Source organism: Rhinoderma darwinii, chromosome 3, assembly GCF_050947455.1.
Source record: "Rhinoderma darwinii isolate aRhiDar2 chromosome 3, aRhiDar2.hap1, whole genome shotgun sequence".
Taxonomy (NCBI): domain Eukaryota; kingdom Metazoa; phylum Chordata; class Amphibia; order Anura; family Rhinodermatidae; genus Rhinoderma; species Rhinoderma darwinii.
Window position 1 is genome coordinate 378,192,225 of NC_134689.1, and position 20,026 is coordinate 378,212,250.

The 20,026-nt window shown below is 44.6% G+C and overlaps 1 protein-coding gene across 1 annotated transcript; it reads right to left on the bottom strand.

Moving 5' to 3' along the window:
- Positions 1 to 18,122: 18,122 nt before the first annotated feature.
- On the bottom strand, positions 18,123 to 19,599 carry LOC142750517 (nodal homolog 3-A-like). Its single transcript, XM_075859520.1, has 2 exons — positions 19,371 to 19,599; positions 18,123 to 18,786 (listed from the first exon to the last, which is right to left on the bottom strand). The coding sequence occupies exons 1-2, from the start codon at positions 19,597 to 19,599 to the stop codon at positions 18,134 to 18,136; spliced, it is 882 nt and encodes a 293-aa protein (XP_075715635.1). The 3' UTR covers positions 18,123 to 18,133.
- Positions 19,600 to 20,026: the final 427 nt, after the last annotated feature.

Genomic DNA, 20,026 nt, shown 5'->3' on the forward strand with positions numbered 1-20,026 from the left:
CTCGTCTTTCCCCTCTGGGCCCTGCTGTGTGTCCAGGCAGCTGATAACAGCCACATGTAGGGTATTGCCATACCCGGGAGAACCCACATTACAGTTTATGGGGTGTAGGTCTCCGGTCAAAATGGTCACTACACCTCTAGATGAATGCCTTAAGGGTGTAGTTTTTAAAACGGGGTCACTTCTTGCGGGTTTCAACTGTACTGGTACCTCAGGGGCTTCTGCATACATGACTTCGCACTAGAAAATCCCGAGTAGGCCAAATGGTGGTCCTATCCTTCTGAGCCCTCCCATGGGCCCAAACGGCAGTTTATCACAACAAATGGGGTATTGCGGCACTCAGAACAAATTGCGCAACAGAATGGGGTATTTTGTTTCTTGTGAAAATAAGAAATTTTCAGCCAAAACTACATATTATTTGACAAAAATAATTTTGTTTTCATTCCCAGCCCAATTCAAATAAGTTCTGTGAAGAAACTATGGGGTCTAAATGGTCACATTACCCATAAATGAATTCCTTGAGGGGTGTAGTTTCCAAAATGGGGTCACTTCTGGTGGGTTTCCATTGCTTTGATACCTCTGGGGCTCTGCAAATGCGACATGGCACCCGAAAACCAATCCAACAAAATCTGGACTCCAAAGAACACACAGCGCTCTTTCCCTTCTGAGGCCTCCCATGGGCCCAAACGGCAGTTTATCACCACAAATGGGGTATTGCCGCACTCAGGACAAATTGTCAACAAAATTGAGTATTTTATTTCTTGTGAAAATAAGAATTTTTGAGCTAAAATGACATATTATTGGAAAAAATATATTTTTTTTTAATTCCCAGCCCAATTCAAATAAGTTCTGTGAAGAAACTATGGGGTCTAAATGGTCACATTACCCATAAATGAATTCCTTGAGGGGTGTAGTTTCCAAAATGGGGTCACTTCTGGTGGGTTTCCATTGCTTTGATACCTCTGGGGCTCTGCAAATGCGACATGGCACACGAAAACCAAACCAGCAAAATCTGTACTCCAAAGAACACACAGCGCTCCTTCCCTTCTGAGGCCTCCCATGGGCCCAAACGGCAGTTTATTGCCACAAATGGGGTATTGATGCACTCAGGAGAAATTGGGCAACAAAATTGAGTATTTTGTTCCCTGTGAAAATAAGAAATTTTGGTAAAAAATTACATCTTATTGGAAAAAATGAAATTTTTTTAATGTCACAGCCCAATTGAAATAGGTGCTGTGAAAAAACTGTGCGGTCAAAATGCTAACAACAACCATAAATGAATTCCTTGAGGGGTGTAGTTTCCAAAATGGGGTCACTTTTGGTGGGTTTCCAATGCTTTGATACCTCTGAGGCTCTGCAAATGCGACATGGCACCCGAAAACCAATCCAACAAAATCTGGACTCCAACAAACATATAGCGCTCCTTTCCTTCTGAGCCCTCCCATGGGCCCAAACGGCAGTTTATCACCACAAATGGGGTACTGCCACACTAAGGACAAATTGGGCAACAAAATGGGGTATTTTGTTCCCTGTGAAAATAAGAAATTTTGATCACAAATGACATTTTTTTGGAAAAAATGACATTTTTTTCATTTCAGAGCCCAATTCAAATACGTGCTGTGAAAAAAATGTGCGGTCAAAATGGTAACAACAACCCTAAATGAATTCCTTGAGGGGTGTAGTTTACAAAATGGGGTCACTATTGGGGGATTCCTACTGTTTTGACACCTCAACACCTCTTCAAACCTGGCATGCTGCCTAAAATATATTCTAATAAAAAAGAGGACTCAAAATGCACTAGGTGCTTCTTTGCTTCTAGGGCTTGTCTTTTAGTCCACGAGCGCAGTAGGGCCACATGTGGGACATTTCTAAAAACTGCAGAATCTGGAAAATACATATTTAGTAGTGTTTCTCTGGTAAAACCTTCTGTGTTACAGAAAAAAAAATGAATAAAATTGAAATTCAGCAAGAAAAATGAAATTTACAAATTTCACCTCCACTTTGCTTTAATTCCTGTGAAATGCCTGAAGGGTTAAAAAACTTTATAACTGCTGTTTTGAATACTTTGAGGGGTCTAGTTTTTAAAATGGGGTGTTTTATCAGGGTTTCTAATACATAGGACCCACAAAGCCACTTCAGAACTCAAGAGGTACCTTAAAAAAAAGGCTTTTGAAATTTTCTTAAAAATATGAGAAATTGCTGTTTATGTTCTAAGCCTTGTAACGTCCAAGAAAAATAAATAATGTTCAAAAAACGATGCCAATCTAAAGTAGACATATGGGAAATGTGAACTAGTAACTATTTTGGGTGGTATAACCGTCTGTTTTACAAGCAGATGCATTTAAATTCTGAAAAATGCAATTTTTTCAAAATTTTCTCTAAATTTTGCAATTTTTCACCAATAAACACTGAATATATCGACCAAATTTTACCACGAACATGAAGCCCAATGTGTCACGAGAAAACAATCTCAGAATCGCTTGGGTAGGTTTAAGCATTCCGACGTTATTACCACATAAAGTGAAATATGTCAGATTTGAAAAATGGGCTCTGAGCCTTAAAGAGGCTCTGTCACCAGATTTTGCAGCCCCTATCTGCTATTGCAGCAGATCGGCGCTGCAATGTAGATTACAGTAACGTTTTTATTTTTAAAAAACGAGCATTTTTGGCCAAGTTATGACCATTTTCGTATTTATGCAAATGAGGCTTGCAAAAGTACAACTGGGCGTGTTGAAAAGTAAAAGTACAACTGGGCGTGTATTATGTGCGTACATCGGGGCGTGTTTACTACTATTACTAGCTGGGCGTTGTGTATAGAAGTATCATCCACTTCTCTTCACAACGCCCAGCTTCTGGCAGTGCAGCACTGTGACGTCACTCACAGGTCCTGCATCGTGTCGGCACCAGAGGCTACACTTGATTCTGCAGCAGCATCAGCATTTGCAGGTAAGTAGCTACATCGACTTACCTGCAAACGCCGATGCTGCTGCAGAATCATCTGTAGCCTCTGGTGCCGACACGATGCAGGACCTGTGAGTGACGTCACAGTGCTGCACTGCCAGAAGCTGGGCGTTGTGAAGAGAAGTGGATGACACTTCTATACACAACGCCCAGCTAGTAAAAGTAGTAAACACGCCCCGATGTACGCACATAATACACGCCCAGTTGTACTTTTACTTTTCAACACGCCCAGTTGTACTTTTGCAAGCCTCATTTGCATAAATACGAAAATGGTCATAACTTGGCCAAAAATGCTCGTTTTTTAAAAATAAAAATGTTACTGTAATCTACATTGCAGCGCCTATCTGCTGCAATAGCAGATAGGGGTTGCAAAATCTGGTGACAGAGCCTCTTTAAGGCCAAAACTAGGCTGCGTCCTTAAGGGGTTAAAGCACAGCAAGTGCGGTGAAATATTGTCACATAAAAGAAAATCTGCACAAAACAACATAACACTTGGTAAATTAGAACTGTCCATTGTAACAAAAGTCCATTGAACGTAAAGTTCTGGTTAGGGACTCGCAAGGCACTGGGGACCCTTGACGTTGGGTTGCGAGCTTTGCGTATTTTGGCCAAAATAACAACTAATACCCCATGTTTCATGGATATTTCTTACTACGTATACTACACTTTTTTTCAGGACGCAGCCGGGTCTTATATGCTGGGAGGGCATGATGTGCTGGCGTTTGGTTTGGAATGCAGAGCAGCCCGCTTTAGCTAACACTAGCGGCGTTACAAATAGGCTGTTATTCGGCAAGATACGCCATGCCTGACGACCAGCACATTATCCCTCCACGTATTACACATAGTACTGACACCCCATGTACTATTCACAGCACTGACCCCTATTCATCACATTTATTTATTTATTTATTTATTTTTTATTACATTATTACACACTTTCATACATACATATTTATTTTTTACCATCCATTCACACCCTAGCACTACACTGACACTCATTTATCGCACACCTTTGAGCACTTAGTCCGCCACTCCCCTCAAGACTAGTGGGAGGGGCTATCACTACTTAATGCACACTCCTTCTGCAGCATTCTTTGACCCGTCTGCGTCCTGATGGGAACGGGTTTTCACCCACCCACCTACCTAGTGAGTATGGCCTTTTTTGTGGTTTTGATGATCTTTATGTCCCATTTTTTCTGTTTGTGTTTTTAAATTAGGAACGTAAAGTTCTGGTTAGGGACTCGCAAGGCACTGGGGACCCTTGACGTTGGGTTGCGAGCTTTGCGTATTTTGGCCAAAATAACAACTAATACCCCATGTTTCATGGATATTTCTTACTACGTATACTACACTTTTTTTCAGGACGCAGCCGGGTCTTATATGCTGGGAGGGCATGATGTGCTGGCGTTTGGTTTGGAATGCAGAGCAGCCCGCTTTAGCTAACACTAGCGGCGTTACAAATAGGCTGTTATTCGGCAAGATACGCCATGCCTGACGACCAGCACATTATCCCTCCACGTATTACACATAGTACTGACACCCCATGTACTATTCACAGCACTGACCCCTATTCATCACATTTATTTATTTATTTATTTATTTTTTATTACATTATTACACACTTTCATACATACATATTTATTTTTTACCATCCATTCACACCCTAGCACTACACTGACACTCATTTATCGCACACCTTTGAGCACTTAGTCCGCCACTCCCCTCAAGACTAGTGGGAGGGGCTATCACTACTTAATGCACACTCCTTCTGCAGCATTCTTTGACCCGTCTGCGTCCTGATGGGAACGGGTTTTCACCCACCCACCTACCTAGTGAGTATGGCCTTTTTTGTGGTTTTGATGATCTTTATGTCCCATTTTTTCTGTTTGTGTTTTTAAATTAGGAACGTAAAGTTCTGGTTAGGGACTCGCAAGGCACTGGGGACCCTTGACGTTGGGTTGCGAGCTTTGCGTATTTTGGCCAAAATAACAACTAATACCCCATGTTTCATGGATATTTCTTACTACGTATACTACACTTTTTTTCAGGACGCAGCCGGGTCTTATATGCTGGGAGGGCATGATGTGCTGGCGTTTGGTTTGGAATGCAGAGCAGCCCGCTTTAGCTAACACTAGCGGCGTTACAAATAGGCTGTTATTCGGCAAGATACGCCATGCCTGACGACCAGCACATTATCCCTCCACGTATTACACATAGTACTGACACCCCATGTACTATTCACAGCACTGACCCCTATTCATCACATTTATTTATTTATTTATTTATTTTTTATTACATTATTACACACTTTCATACATACATATTTATTTTTTACCATCCATTCACACCCTAGCACTACACTGACACTCATTTATCGCACACCTTTGAGCACTTAGTCCGCCACTCCCCTCAAGACTAGTGGGAGGGGCTATCACTACTTAATGCACACTCCTTCTGCAGCATTCTTTGACCCGTCTGCGTCCTGATGGGAACGGGTTTTCACCCACCCACCTACCTAGTGAGTATGGCCTTTTTTGTGGTTTTGATGATCTTTATGTCCCATTTTTTCTGTTTGTGTTTTTAAATTAGAACTGTCCATTGTAACAAAAGAAAAACCGCTGAACAAAACAGGAAGGCTGAGGGAGAAAGTCAGCTTGTAGGCTAGATGTCAAAGGCACAGATGTATATAGAGATATACAGTACCTCAACGCTTTGGACGATTGCGAGATTTTGCCAGTCGCCATTCGTCTCTTGTGTGCTGCAGGCAGGGCCGCCATCAGGTATTTCAGGGCCCCATACAGCTAGATTGTCTGGGCCCCCCTACAGTGGCACCGCCTGTTAACGGTACTCCGTCCAGCACTATATCATGCTACCCAGGACCGCCATCAGGGGGGTATTAGGGGTACTGATGTGAGGGGCCCGTCCAAACCTAATTGAAAGGGGGCAACTGCCGCGACTTGCCTTTGGTAGAAAAAAAACAGGCCCCTGCAATGGGGCCCGTTTTTTTCACCAAAAGAATGTCGTGAGCTGCGGGCCCCCCCTCTCGTCATGGGAGCCGTCAAACACCGCCGACCGATCGCGCGCACCCGCAAACTCCCGCGCGTGCGCACTTGCGAGCGTGCGCGACCGGCCGCGCACCCGCGACCGCCTGGAAGCGCGCACCGAATTTTGAGGCAGATTTTGACCTGCCCACGCTATCTTGCCACGTTTTTTTGCCCGCGGCGATTGAGGACAACAGACAAAAAACGCAGCGAAAAATGAATTTTCTGCCTCACATTGATTTCGATGGGAGGTCAGAGGCGGAACAGCGGCAAAAAAGGACGTGCTGCTTTTTCTTTTTTCCGCGACTGGCTCCCATTGATTTCAGATTAGTCAATGGGAGGCGGTTTTGGAAGTTGTTTGTTGCTGATTCTGACGCAGTGTCCGAGTCAATATCAAGGCCCAAAAACTCTGTGAACTGGGCCTTATTGTTAGGGCGTATTCAGACGAACGTGTAATACGTCCGTGCAACGCGCGTGATTTTCACGCACCTCGCACGGACCTATGTTACTCTATGGGGCCGTGCAGACTGTCAGTGATTTTCACGCAGCGTAAAACTCGCGACATGTCCTATATTTGTGCATTGTTCGCGCATCACACACCCATTGAAGTCAATGGGTGGGTGAAAATCACGCCCAGCACTTCCGCAGCCGTATAAACTATGAATGAAAACAGAAAAGCACCACGTGCTACAAACATACAAACAGAGTGTCATAATGATGGCGGTTGCGCGAAAATCACGCAGCCACGCATCATAAGCTGCTGCCACACGGAGCTGTTATGTACCTTTTGCATGCGCAAAATGCCACATTTTTTGCGCGCGTAAAAAGCACACGCTTGTGTAAATCCGGCCTTAGGGTAGGAACACACTAGGCATGAACATTGCGGATTTTAGGCAACACATTTTATTGTGGAAAATACGCAGCGTATTACAGTTACAGCCGAGTGGATGAGATTTGAACAAAACTCATCCACACGCTGCAAAAAAAAAAAAAATTGACCTGCAGTGTGGCTTTTTAAGCTGCAGCTTGTCAATGTATTCTGTGGAATCGCTGCTCCTCTGTTGCGGAAATGCTGCGGTCCTGCCGCAAAAATCACAAATGAGAAAAAAAAAAGGTACTTTTTTAAATTTATAAAAAAGTTTAGACTTACCCCGGCCGTAGTCCTGGTGACGCAATCCTCTATTCTTAGCGCAGCTCGGCCTCCTGTCATGACGTTTCATCCCATGTGACTGCTGCAGGGGTCACATGGTCTACAGCAGGGGTCAGGAACCTTTTTGGCTAAGAGAGCCGTAAACGCCACATATTTTGAAATATAATTCCGCGAGAGCCGTACAATATGTTTAAAGGGCCATTGACAGATCTTTGCCCTGATAGTGGTCCTTTAAATCAGTTTCTTATGCCCACAAGAGATTAATTTAAAGCCCCCAAGAGTGTAATATGGGTGGCAGATGTTTTTTAAGGCCATATTTTTTTTTTTTTTTTGGGGGGGGGGCTATATAATGGATTATGTGGGATTATTTTCAGGGGTGAAGTGGGAAGGGGGGGTTGGTGGGACACACTGTATTACACAGCCCCTTTATTGATGCAGCTCACTGCTGCTGACCATGAGGCTGTGTAACAATTTCCATGTTATAATGTTCACATTCAAAGCAGCAGCACAGCCAGGGGTTTCTGGAACGTCCAAGGGAGACACAAGGGAGGAGGCAGATGCCGCTTCACTAGGGGACGCTACGGCTGCTATAGCGGTATTTACGCCACTGCGCATAGGTTTGTACGGCGTAAAACTACAGCTCCCAGCATGGCCGAAACAATGATAAGGATATGCTGGGAGATGCGGTTTCACAAAAAAAAACATACCACCATCATCTCGCTGCAGATCATACAGTGACTACATTACTGATTAGAGGCAGAATAAACATTTACATTAAGTGACTCACCGGTGACGTCTCAGATTCTAGTTCTTTTCTTCTCCCTCCGGTTCAGACATCTATGATGGATTTCTCCCGGCCATGACCCACTTCTGCAGTTTTCCGTTTAGATGTCTTCAGCTTCTCACTTTTAAAACATTTCTGCACCTGTAAACAAAGTTACAATTCTCAACACATCTAAATATAACTGTCTCACACACACACACACACACACACACACACACACACACACACACACACCGTGCCCCCTGTAGATAGTGCCCCCTGTAGATAGTGCCCCCTGTAGATAGTGACCTACATAGAAGCCCCTGTAGATAGTGCCCACATATGGACTCCAGAGCTGCAAGGCAATAGTGCTAACCACTGAGCCACCGTGCTGCCCTACATATAGCTTCCCCTATAGTTAGTGCTCCACGTATAGCCCACCTCTGTAGATATTGTCCCACATATAGCCCACCCCTGTAGACTGTGCACTACATATAGCCACCCTGTTGCTAGTGCCCCACAGGTAACCCACCCCTGTATATAGTGTCCCACACATAGCCCACCCCTATAGAAAGTACCCTAAAAAATAGCTCCCCTATAGATAGTGCTCTACATATAGCCCACCCCTGTATAGTGTCTCACATATACTGCCCCACATATAGACCCCCCTGTAGATAGTGGCCCACACCCCCACATATAGACCCCCCTGTAGCTACTGCCCCACATATAGACCCCCCTGTAGCTACTGCCCCACATATAGACCCCCCTATATATAATAGCCCACATAAAGACGACCCCCCCCCCTGTAGATAGACCCCCCCCCACTATAGATAATGCCATTCACATTTTTCTGAGGAAAAAAATATATAAAGTTGACATACTCACATTCTCCGGTTCCCACGCTGTTCACTGGCGATGCAGACATGCTCTCTTCTGAGCATGTCTGCAGGAGCTGAATGAGCGTCCTTCAATGACGCTGATTGGCGGGGCAGAATGACTTGCCCCGCCAATCAGCACCTTCCAAGCATGGAAGCGGCGCGATGATGTCATCGCGCCGCTAGCCAATCAGTGTCATTGTAAGGCACTGGATGGTCAGGCACGGAACATGCCCGGCCATTCAGCGCTAATACATGTATTTGGCTGCCGCTAGCACCGGGGCCCCCTCCGGTGCTAGCGACACCTACAGGCATGAGAGTGCCTGTGTAAGGCTCGGCGGCGCGGGCCCCACAGTAGCGGTGCTACCCCTGTAGCAGCCATAACGGCTGCTAGCGGCGCCACCGGGCATTTGGGAGGGCGTGTCGGCTGGCGGCACGGGCCCCCTCAAGCCCCGGGCCCCGTAGCAGCCGCTACTGCTGCTACCGCGGTAGTTACGCCACTGGGTAGGAGCCCTGTCTGCGAGCCAGATACGGCCATCAAAAGAGCCATATCTGGCTCGCGAGCCATAGGTTCCCGACCCCTGGTCTACAGCATCATCCCAGGAGGCGGGGCGACGTTCAGAAGAGAGAGATGCGTCACCAGGACTACGGCCGGGGCAAGTCTAAACTTTTTTTTCCCTGCAGGATTCCCGCAGCCGACATGCCTCACGAAACCTGCGCCACTATTTGGTGCGGTTTTGCTGGCAGAATTCCCTGCGGCTACCGGGGCGGATAAGCTGTGTAGTTTTACTCAGCAGAACCGCAGGACCGCAGCATTTCCGCAACAGAGGAGCAGCGATTCCACAGAATAAATTGACATGCTGCGGCTTAAAAAGCCACACTGCAGGTCCATTTTTTTTGCAGCGTGTGGATGAGATTTGTTCTAATCTCATCCACTCTGCTGCGACTGTAATACGCTGCGGATTTTCCACAATAAAATGTGTTGCATAAAATCCACAGTGTTCATGCCTAGTGTGTTCCTACCCTAAGGCCGGATTCACACAAGCGTGTGCTTTTTGCGCGCGCAAAAAATGTGGCATTTTGCGCATGCAAAAGGTACATAACAGCTTCGTGTGTCAGCAGCGTATGATGCGTGGCTGCGTGATTTTCGCGCAGCCGCCATCATTATGACACTCTGTTTGTATGTTTGTAGCACGTGGTGCTTTTCTGTTTTCATTCATAGTTTATACTGCTGCGGAAGTGCTGGGCGTGATTTTCACGCACCCATTGACTTCAATGGGTGCGTAATGCGCGAACAATGCACAAATATAGGACATGTCGTGAGTTTTACGCAGCGGACACACGGACACACGCTGCGTGAAAATCACTGACAGTCTGCACGGCCCCATAGAGTAACATAGGTCTGTGCGAGGCGAGTGAAAATCACGCACGTTGCACGGATGTATTACACGTTCGTCTGAATAAGCCCTAACAATAAGGCCCAGTTCACAGAGTTTTTGGGCCTTGATATTGACTCGGACACTGCGTCAGAATCAGCACCAAACAACTTCCAAAACCGCCTCTTATTGATTTAATCTGAAATCAATGGGAGCCAGTCGCGGAAAAAAGAAAAAGCAGCACGTCCTTTCTTGCCGCGGTTCCGCCTCTGACCTCCCATCGAAATCAATGGGAGGCAGAAAATGCATTTTTCGCTGCGTTTTTTGTCTGCTGTCCTCAATAGCCGCAGGCAAAAAACGCAGCAAAAAACGCTGCAAGATAGTGTGGGCAGGTCAAAATCTGCCTCAAAATTCTTTAAGGAACTTTGAGGCAGATTTTTTCCTGCCTGCAAAATACTCTGTGTGAACAGGGCCATACTTAAACAGCACTTTGAGACACTTTACTCACTGTGTCAGAAGAGCTGCTCCCACTCCAGTCCTCGTCAGGCGAAGTCTTCCAGGCGATGCCTTCGGTCCAGACGTCCAGTCCTTCACCTCCAGCCAGGCTCCAGGTAAGTTGGGTCCATGTGTGTCTGCGGCTGCGCGCGCGGGCGATCGCGGGTGCGCGCTTGCTGTCATGGCTGCGAGCGCGCGTGCTGTTGCGCCTGCGAGCGCCCGGGCTGTCGCGTGTGCGTGCTTTCGCGGGTGCGCGCTTCCGGGCTTTGGCGGGTGCGCGCTTCCGGGCTTTTGCGGGTGCGCGCGCGGGCATTCGCGAGTGCGGGCGTTCGCAGGTGCGCGCTAGCGGACACTCGCAAGTGCGCACGCGCGGGAGTTTGCGGGTGCGCGCGATCGGTCGGCGGTGTTTGACGGCCCCCATGAGAGGGGGGCCCCGCAGCTCACGACATTCTTTTGGTGAAAAAAACGGGCCCCTTTGCAGGGGCCTGTTTTTTTCTACCAAAGGCAAGTCGCGGCAGTTGCCGGGCCCCCCTTTCAATTAGGTTTGACCGGGCCCCTCACATCAGTACCCCTAATACCCCCCTGATGGCGGCCTTGGCTGCAGGGGAGCTCTAGAAACGGGTGCCAGAGATGATGTAGAAGCTTTAACTGAAATGTTCGTTCCACGTCTGCAGCAGGGAAGTCCCATCGTCCAAGGAGTTGATCACGTGCAGAGAATTATTCCTGTTAATAAAAAAACGAACCGGGAAACCCCATCTCTATAGGATCTTATTATCCCGGAGTGCTGAGGTGATGGGGGAAAGTTGTCTCCGAAGTTGAAGGGTAACCGCTGAAAGATCCGCATAAATAGAGACCGACTTGTATTGAGCGGGAAATGCATCCTTAATAAGAGACATAAAGAGATCCTTAATGTGGTAGAAGTGTAGCCGTGCAAGGACATCCCTTGGTACCTCTTCCGATAGATGTTTTGGTTTCGGAACTCTATGAGCTCTGTCGATTATCAAATCTCTGGGGGTACATTTGGGGAGCAGTGTTTTCATAAGCCCCTGAATATATGGTGCCAAATCCTTTACGGCCACATCTTCCGGGATACCCAGAAACTTGACGTTATTGCGACGGGACCGGTCTTCCATGTCGGCTATCTTCGCTTTCAGATGCGACACATCAGATTCTAGATCATAGTGTGCATCAATCAATGTATTGTGTGATGATGCATATTCACTCATTTTTGATTCTGTATACTGCACTCTATCTTCAAGCTCATGTATGGCATCAGACATAGGTTTGAGCAATTGGGCAAAACCAGCATCAATTGATTGTTGTAAATCCTGCAACATCATTTTAAGCGAAAGTTCAGTTATGGGATTAGAAGAGGAAGGCACAACGTCTATAGCCTCTGTCGGAGTATGTTGAACATTGTCAGTGTAAGTAGCAAATTCATCTCCTACCTCGATCATCTAATGCAGGCGCTGCCTCTGCTTCACTGGGCTCCTAGAATCAGGAGACGAAGGACAATGTGACTGTGAGCCGCGTGGTGCATCCCCAAGATGGCGGCCTCGGAGACCCGAAGAAGAAATGGCCGGAAGCAAGCAGGGAGCTGGAGGTTAGTCACTAGCATGTGTAGCCATCAGAGGGGGTAGAGTCGACACTGAACTGCTTCTTCACGGAGGAGCAGAACGGAGAGCAGGAGAAGAGCCTGGGTCAGACACCAGGGAGCCCGCAGTAGAGTTGTCATCGGCACCATCTTGTCTCGACATGTGGCGGTACGGGAGGTACAAATCCGTGAGTTTTGCCGGTCTGGCTACGGATTTCCTTCTCCTGGGCATCCTGTGGGGCAATCGCTGCCAAGTGGAATAAAGTATGTCCAGGTAGGGAGGTACAATGCTGTGGAGTCGCTATTGCAGTGCGGAGCTACACTCTCACGCAACCATCCAGTCCAGCAGCCAAGCCACGCTCCTTACTTTTGATTGACAGCTTCTCGCCTCCCCCCAGCACACATGAAATCCCACGCTTACGCGTCGATATCCTGTTGTGGTGCGTGCGCAGTACCATAAAAGGTGAAAAATGTTTGCAGACTGTTTTTTACGGTCGGAGGAGGAGTTTAGGAGAGGGTATAACAGCAATAAACATTTGACAGCAGCGGCCAGCAAGGGGTAAATAGAGTTCAATAGGTGAAATGCCGGTGACCGGTTCCCTTTAAGCCTTGTTTTGGCCTTAAGGCTCAGAACCCATTTCATTTTTCAAATCTGACATGTGTCACTTTATGTGGTAATAACTTCGGAATGCTTTTACCTATTCAAGCGATTCTGAGATTGTTTTCTCGTGACACATTGGGCTTTGTGTTAGTGGTAAAATTTGGTCGATACATTCAGTGTTTATTTGTGAAAAATAGCTAAATTTAGAGTAAATATTGAAAAATTTGCATTTTTTTTTCATTTGAATGTATCTGCTTGTAAGGCAGATTGTTATACCACACAAAATAGTCACTAATTAACATTTCCCATATGTCTACTTTCGATCGGCATAGTTTTTTGAACATTCTTTTATTTTTCTAGGACGTTACAAGGCTTAGAACATAAACAGCAATTTCTCATATTATCAAGAACATTTCAAAAGCCTTTTTTTTTAGGTACCAATTCAGTTCTGAAGTGGCTTTGAGGGGCCTATGTATTTAAAAACCCTGATAAAACACCCAATTTTAAAAACTATCTTATCACAGCCTGAAAGAATGATTAAAATATATCTTTATTAATTACTTAATAATAAAACTGTCTCTTAAGGCCATTAATACCTAACACAGGCAAAAGCAAGTGGTCAGAAAGGTGAGAAGCGTCAGTGGGTAATAAGAAATGCATCCACCCATGGACCGCAGTCTCTCCTTTTTATATAGAAATTCTCTGAACCCTTGCCATTAGATAATCTTACACGTTTCAGTATCCCCTAGTTTCTGGGATTCGTCATCAGGGATTATATTATTATTTGTATTTAGGCCGGTTAGCACTGATTCTGTGCTCATTCAGAGTCCCGGTGTGTGCACGACTCTTATGTAATGGCGGCCATTACATTAGAGTCGCGCACATGCCGGGAGTCTGAATGAGCACAGAAACAGTGCTAACCGTTTCTACAAACAGTACTAACCATGGGAGGGCTCAGAAGGAAATGAGCGCTATGTGTTCTTTGGAGTCCAGATTTTGCTGGATTGGTTTTCGGGTGCCATGTCGCATTTGCAGAGCCCCAGAGGTATCAAAACAATGGAAACCCACCAGAAGTGACCCCATTTTGGAAACTACACCCCTCAAGGAATTCATTTATGGGTGTTGTGACCATTTAGACCCACAGTTTGTTCACAGAACTTATTTAAATTGGGCTATGAATTAAAAAATGTTGTATTTGCAGAGCCCCAGAGGTACCAGTACAGTTGAAATCCCCGAGAAGTGACCCCATTTTTAAAACTACACCCCTTAAGGCATTCATCTAGAGGTGTAGTGAGCATTTTGACCCCACCGTATTGTGTAAAATATAATTTGCAGCAAATGGTGCAGGGTGAGATTTGCAATTTTCTATATATGTATGCCATTTCAGTGTCCGATATATTGTGCCCAGAATGTGCTACCGGAGACATACACCCCATAAATCGTAATGTGGGTTCTCCCGGGTACGGCAATAACCTACATGTGGCTGTTAACAGCTGCCTGGGCACATGGCAGGGCTCAGAAGGGAAAGATGAGGGGGATAAGCTGTCCGGAGTGCATCAGGGTAAGTAAAACTGGGGTAAATTAAAAATCAAGGGATGTATGGTAAATTTTAAAACACACTTTCATTCAGAGCCCTGGTTTTTCGGGACATGTGTCACATTGCTATATTTTGTCCTACCTTATCCCCCTCTTATAGCCGACTTTGCACCTCTTTTGACTTTTTCCCTTCTTGCCAGTTTGGGGAACTTCTCCTGGAAAGTGTTACCCTGGTACGATGCGTGTGGCCTCGCTTCCAGAAGTACTGGGTGCCCCCCCCCCCTTCCTGGTCCCTAAAGATTAGGTTCTTGATAACCACCTCTTGAAATTCCAGGAAAGTTCCCGTCTGGCCTGCACATTGACGTAGCACGTACACTTTGTACAATGCCATCTTTATGAGGTGCCCGGCCAGCTTCTTATACCACACCCCATGGCGCTGTAGGGCTTCAGGACTTGATCTGACAAGTCCACCCCTCCCATGTACCTATTGTAGTCCAGGATGCAGCCTGTGTGGACGCCAGACACACAATCTTGAGATGGGTAAGAGGTGCTCTCATTTATTGCAATAGACACTGGTATTTTGATGTGGATACACCTTCCTTTAGTTACTTTCTTTAATCATTATGGGCTGTTGCCCAGATGTACAATGTAGAGGCTATATAAGGTGAACACACCATTGTTGCATCCATCATCCAAGTACTTCGTATTTATATACAGTTGGCTGCTGGTTTTATATTTTTTAAACATAATTTACCTTCAATAGGCTGATCTAGCTCTCTTGTTGTTTAACATTTTGTTACAAATAGAGATATGTAATCTGCTATAGCTGTATCTAGCTTGGTTATACAGAGCCATCTTTTACACCATATGTTCTGGTTGTCCATTTTTTTCTGTGGCAATCATCTCTATGCTTTTAATGTGTTTTGTTTATTTTAATTTGACTTAATAAACTTTCATTGTCTTAATTCATTTTTCGTGTGTCAGACTCCAATCTTTAGGTTTTGTTTCATATCAAGCAGGTTCACCGTTACCACCATGCTTATCATGGGCCTGTGGCCCGGTTCCCTACAGAGTTCATATACTAATAGGAATGGCTATTTATAACGAATGTTCTAGGGAGCTGTTTGGTGTCCTCCATGTAGGTATAGTACTACCACGAATGTAAGACCATAGGCCCTGGGCTGTTCTACAAACTTGGGCATCCCTTCCCCACCGCCGCTCTGCCGTGTCTATAGTGAACACCACCTTTCTGTGCGAGCATTGACAAATGGTTGTTACGATTCCCCTTGTCAAAGGGCTGTGTCCTTACATACTGACAGTCTCCAACCATCGCTGACTGTATCACACTGTGTAGGGACATATCCTTTTGATAATAGGAATGGTAACACGCATTTGTCTATTAGTCCTGGGTACACAGAGATATGTAGAATATAAGGATTACCTGCAACAGACATGTGAGGAGAGGGGACAGATCCCCTATAGATCCAGTGACTCACAAGTGACGTCTTCTCTGATGGGAGCCATTTTCTTTTCTTCTCCATCTGACTCAGACCGTTATGGCGACTTCTCCTGATGAGACGTCTTTGCCCATCACTTCTGCAGGTATTTCCAGCCTCTATAGAAACACACAAATTTAGACACCAAGGCCCAGGCCCATACATTAAAGGGGTTGTCTGGGCACGGACCGTTTTTTATACTGATGACCTATCGATGTGCCTGGACAACCCCCTTTACTCAGACTAATAAACTTGGACCCCAGACTAGATCATAGAATACATACAGACCCCAGACCTTCTAAACGATTGCAATCTCCAGACCAAACCCCCCTACACAAATACAGGCCCCAGAAGAAGCACCCTAAATAAATAAAGACCTCAGACCAGACCCCTAAATACACCCCAGACCTGAACCCTTAAACTAATAATGACCCCAGACCTGACTCCCTTAATACAGACCCCAGACCAGACCCCCTAAACTAATACAGACCTCTAAATAAAGACCACTAAACTAATACAGACCCCATAAACTAATACAGACCCCAGACCAGACCCCCTAAATACAGACCCCAGACAAGAACCCCCTAAATACAGACACCAGGCCTCAAACTAATACAGACCCCCTAAATACAGACCCCAGACCTGACCCCTACACTAATAATGACCCCAGACCTGACTCCCTTAAAGAGGCTCTGTCACCAGATTTTGCAACCCCTATCTGCTATTGCAGCAGATAGGCGCTGCAATGTAGATTACAGTAACGTTTTTATTTTTAAAAAACGAGCATTTTTGGCCAAGTTATGACCATTTTTGTAGTTATGCAAATGAGGCTTGCAAAAGTCCAATTTTTATGGCTATCACTGTATGCAGTTTAGTTATAGGTCTGTTTTTAATTTTACATGAAACGCTTTTAACAAAGAATTAAAAAAAAAAAAAAGTAAAAAATAAAGAAATCACAACAAAAGACAAAAAAACCTTAAAAAATACTCAAACTAAAAATGTAATTTTCCAATGTGTTTATTACATGTCTAGAATGCATTATAAATCCATACATCCCATTCAGAGAAAGTACAAAAATCTATAAATCTCAACATGAGAAACTATCCATTGACAATTCTATTTTTGTATTCAAGATATAAATTAAATAACAAAAAAATTAAATAACTTCCAGTGAAACCCACAATCTTCACTTATCATGTTTTCACGGCCTTGATTTTCGTAAGACACCCTCACAGTGTATCCAAATTCTGAAACAAAAAATTGCAAACATATTCAAGATTGGCATCATTTTAATATTAAGCAGTAAGACTATGTTCACATCTGTGTTGGGCTACATTCACATGAGCGTGACAGATTTATAAAAAAATGTAAAAAACATGATTAAATCTGGTCTGTGTGTGCTGCGTTATGCATCTGTGCTTTGCGAGTGGGATGCGTTTTCATGCACTCGCAAAGCACTTGTTTTTTTAAATGGAATTGATGCGCAAATCACGCACTGCACACGGATGTGCATCTGTGTTCTGTGCGTGGTTTTCACGCACACATTGACTTCAATGGGCGGGTAGGTGCGTGAAAGCGCATCAATATAGGACATTCAGTGAGTTCCACGCAGCGGACTCTCGCTATGTGAAAACCCATGCATGTGTGAACAGCACCATTAATATCAATGGGTCCGTATGCTGTGTGTGATTTCCATGCGCAGCACACGGACGAGATTCACACTCGTGTGAATGGGCCCTTGGAGGCTCCGTCGCAGATCCGGCAGGGTTTGCCAGAGTTTACCGGGGACATTAGCGTTTACCGGAGTCAATGGGTTCCATCGGCAACCGACGATAGCTGTTGTGAAATGGAACCGTTGTTTCCGTTATTCCCTTGTTCTGCTCCTCTGAAGGAGCTGAACAACGGAACACACCAACGCAGGTGTGGACCCATCCTAAGTCACAAAATAATACAAAATGTATAAAAAAAAAAACAACATAAAATACCCTAGGATGCTTACACTTTTTTTCTACAAAGTTAAAATAAACAACATCGTGAAATCACAGCAAAACTTTATGATTGATGGACATTAGACAGACATAAGATAGATAGATAGATAGATAGATAGATAGATAGATAGATAGATAGATAGATAGATAGATAGATAGATAGATAGGAGATAGATAGATAGATAGATAGATAGATAGATAGATAGTCAAACAAAATAATTTTTACCTTTACTCATGGTTTGATGTTTTTGAAGTTTCCTTTAGTAGAGCAGGACAGGTCCCCTCAGACTGGGATGTATTTTATATTTTGAAGTAATTTTCTTGGTGTCTACTACACTGTCCATTTTTCTATAGGAAGGTTTGTTCTGTTCCACTACAATGGGGTCGATGTTGCTTGGAGTGGTTTGTTGGCTCTCACTTTTGGTCCTTTTGTGTCTACGAAATGCAGCCATCGAGATAATGTTCTCCGCCAATTTTTTGATAAGGCTGGGAGTTTCAGGTTTAGAAAATGACTTATGCTTAGTAAAGAACACAATGATTGCTTGATCTGTGCTGATTTCATGGAGAGGAACATCCCGCTTCTTGATCTCATGTTCAGACATCTCTACTGACTTCACATCTCCATCTCCATGGTTGGTCAAGTTCTTTCCCCACAGAAGACTATTCTCCATCATCTCAGTGACATTGAACGTTGTCCAGGAAGAATCCTGTTTACTGGGTATATTTGTTGTGACTGATCCTATGAAAAGTTTGTCTTGGTCATTGTTGACATGATAGATGTCCACTGTAACATTTTTGGATTTTGTTAAAGGTGGAAGATGAACCTGGAGCTCAACCATTCGTAGCTCGTCATTTCGAGAGATCGAAGAGAGGTCAAAAGTCAGCGACCACCGATTATCTTCCACAGTGAAATCTAAAAAAAGAAAAAAGAGGAGTTAGGGTATGTGCACACACACTAATTACGTCCGTAATTGACGGACGTATTTCGGCCGCAAGTCCCGGACCGAACACAGTGCAGGGAGCCGGGCTCCTAGCATCATACTTATGTACGATGCTAGGAGTCCCTGCCTCGCTGCAGGACAACTGTCCCGTACTGAAAACATGATTACAGTACGTAACAGTTGTCCTGCAGCGAGGCAGGGACTCCTAGCATCGTACATAAGTATGATGCTAGGAGCCCGGCTCCCTGCACTGTGTTCGGTCCGGTACTTGCGGCCGAAATACGTCCGTCAATTACGGACGTAATTAGTGTGTGTGCACATACCCTTAAACTCTCCATAATATGTGTTCTATGTTATTTTACTCAAAAATAGTTCGATTACACTCTATATACATTATTACTACATGTCAACATATCCCCCAAATACTTTTTGTTAATGATAAGTCAGTTTAGGCAGTGACTTCCTACTTAAAAAAGGAAGCAAAGTCCTAAAACATTACAAGTGATACCACCTAAAACCTAGAAGATATAAGACTATATTAAGCTATTGTACTCACTCTTTGCCGTAAGACTCTGGACGGTATCCGACTCTTGTAAGATGTGATTTTCTGCCCTGTGATTATTCTTATTATTTTCCATGAGGGTTTGATAAAGATTTATCATGTACAAAGGGATCTTAACCCCATGAGGATGGTTGCTAGCTCCTGGAAGATCTCTTGGTGGATGAAAAGGTCTTCCTGATACCAAGGAGATGCACATGAAATAGAAGATGTTCTTCATAGCCATCTTAGAAGTAGAACTCTTTCCCACAATGTCTTGGTCACCTCTTGATAGTTCTGATTGCTGTAGGGAAATGAAATCCTTGACTTTATATATTGATGTAGACTGGACTGCCTAGGATCTTCACACATAGGACTCTTTGAAGCTTTTTAGATCCACTCATCATTGATTCATGACTTGAGATCACTCATCTTCTGTTTATCATGCTAACTAGACTGGTAGTTCACTGAGTGATGTTGATCTTACACGACTGGTTTCTTTAAGATGAATATGAAATAGCTTTGATTGATTATTTTTGGTTTCTGTGTGTAATTGATGAATGGTATCTATCTATATATCTGTAGTAAATGTTCTAGAATTGTCTTAGAGTTTGTGTCACACTTGTTGATTATATCAAATCTGTTATCTAGATAAATAAACGCTTAAAATATAA

Excerpts from the sequence above, each read along its gene's own strand:
- LOC142750517 (XM_075859520.1), bottom strand. The coding sequence starts at position 19,599 with ATGGCTATGAAGAACATCTTCTATTTCATGTGCATCTCCTTGGTATCA. Across the intron at positions 18,787-19,370 it reads CCAGAGTCTTACGGCAAAGA|ATTTCACTGTGGAAGATAAT; the intron begins GTGAGTACAATA and ends TTCTTTTTTTAG.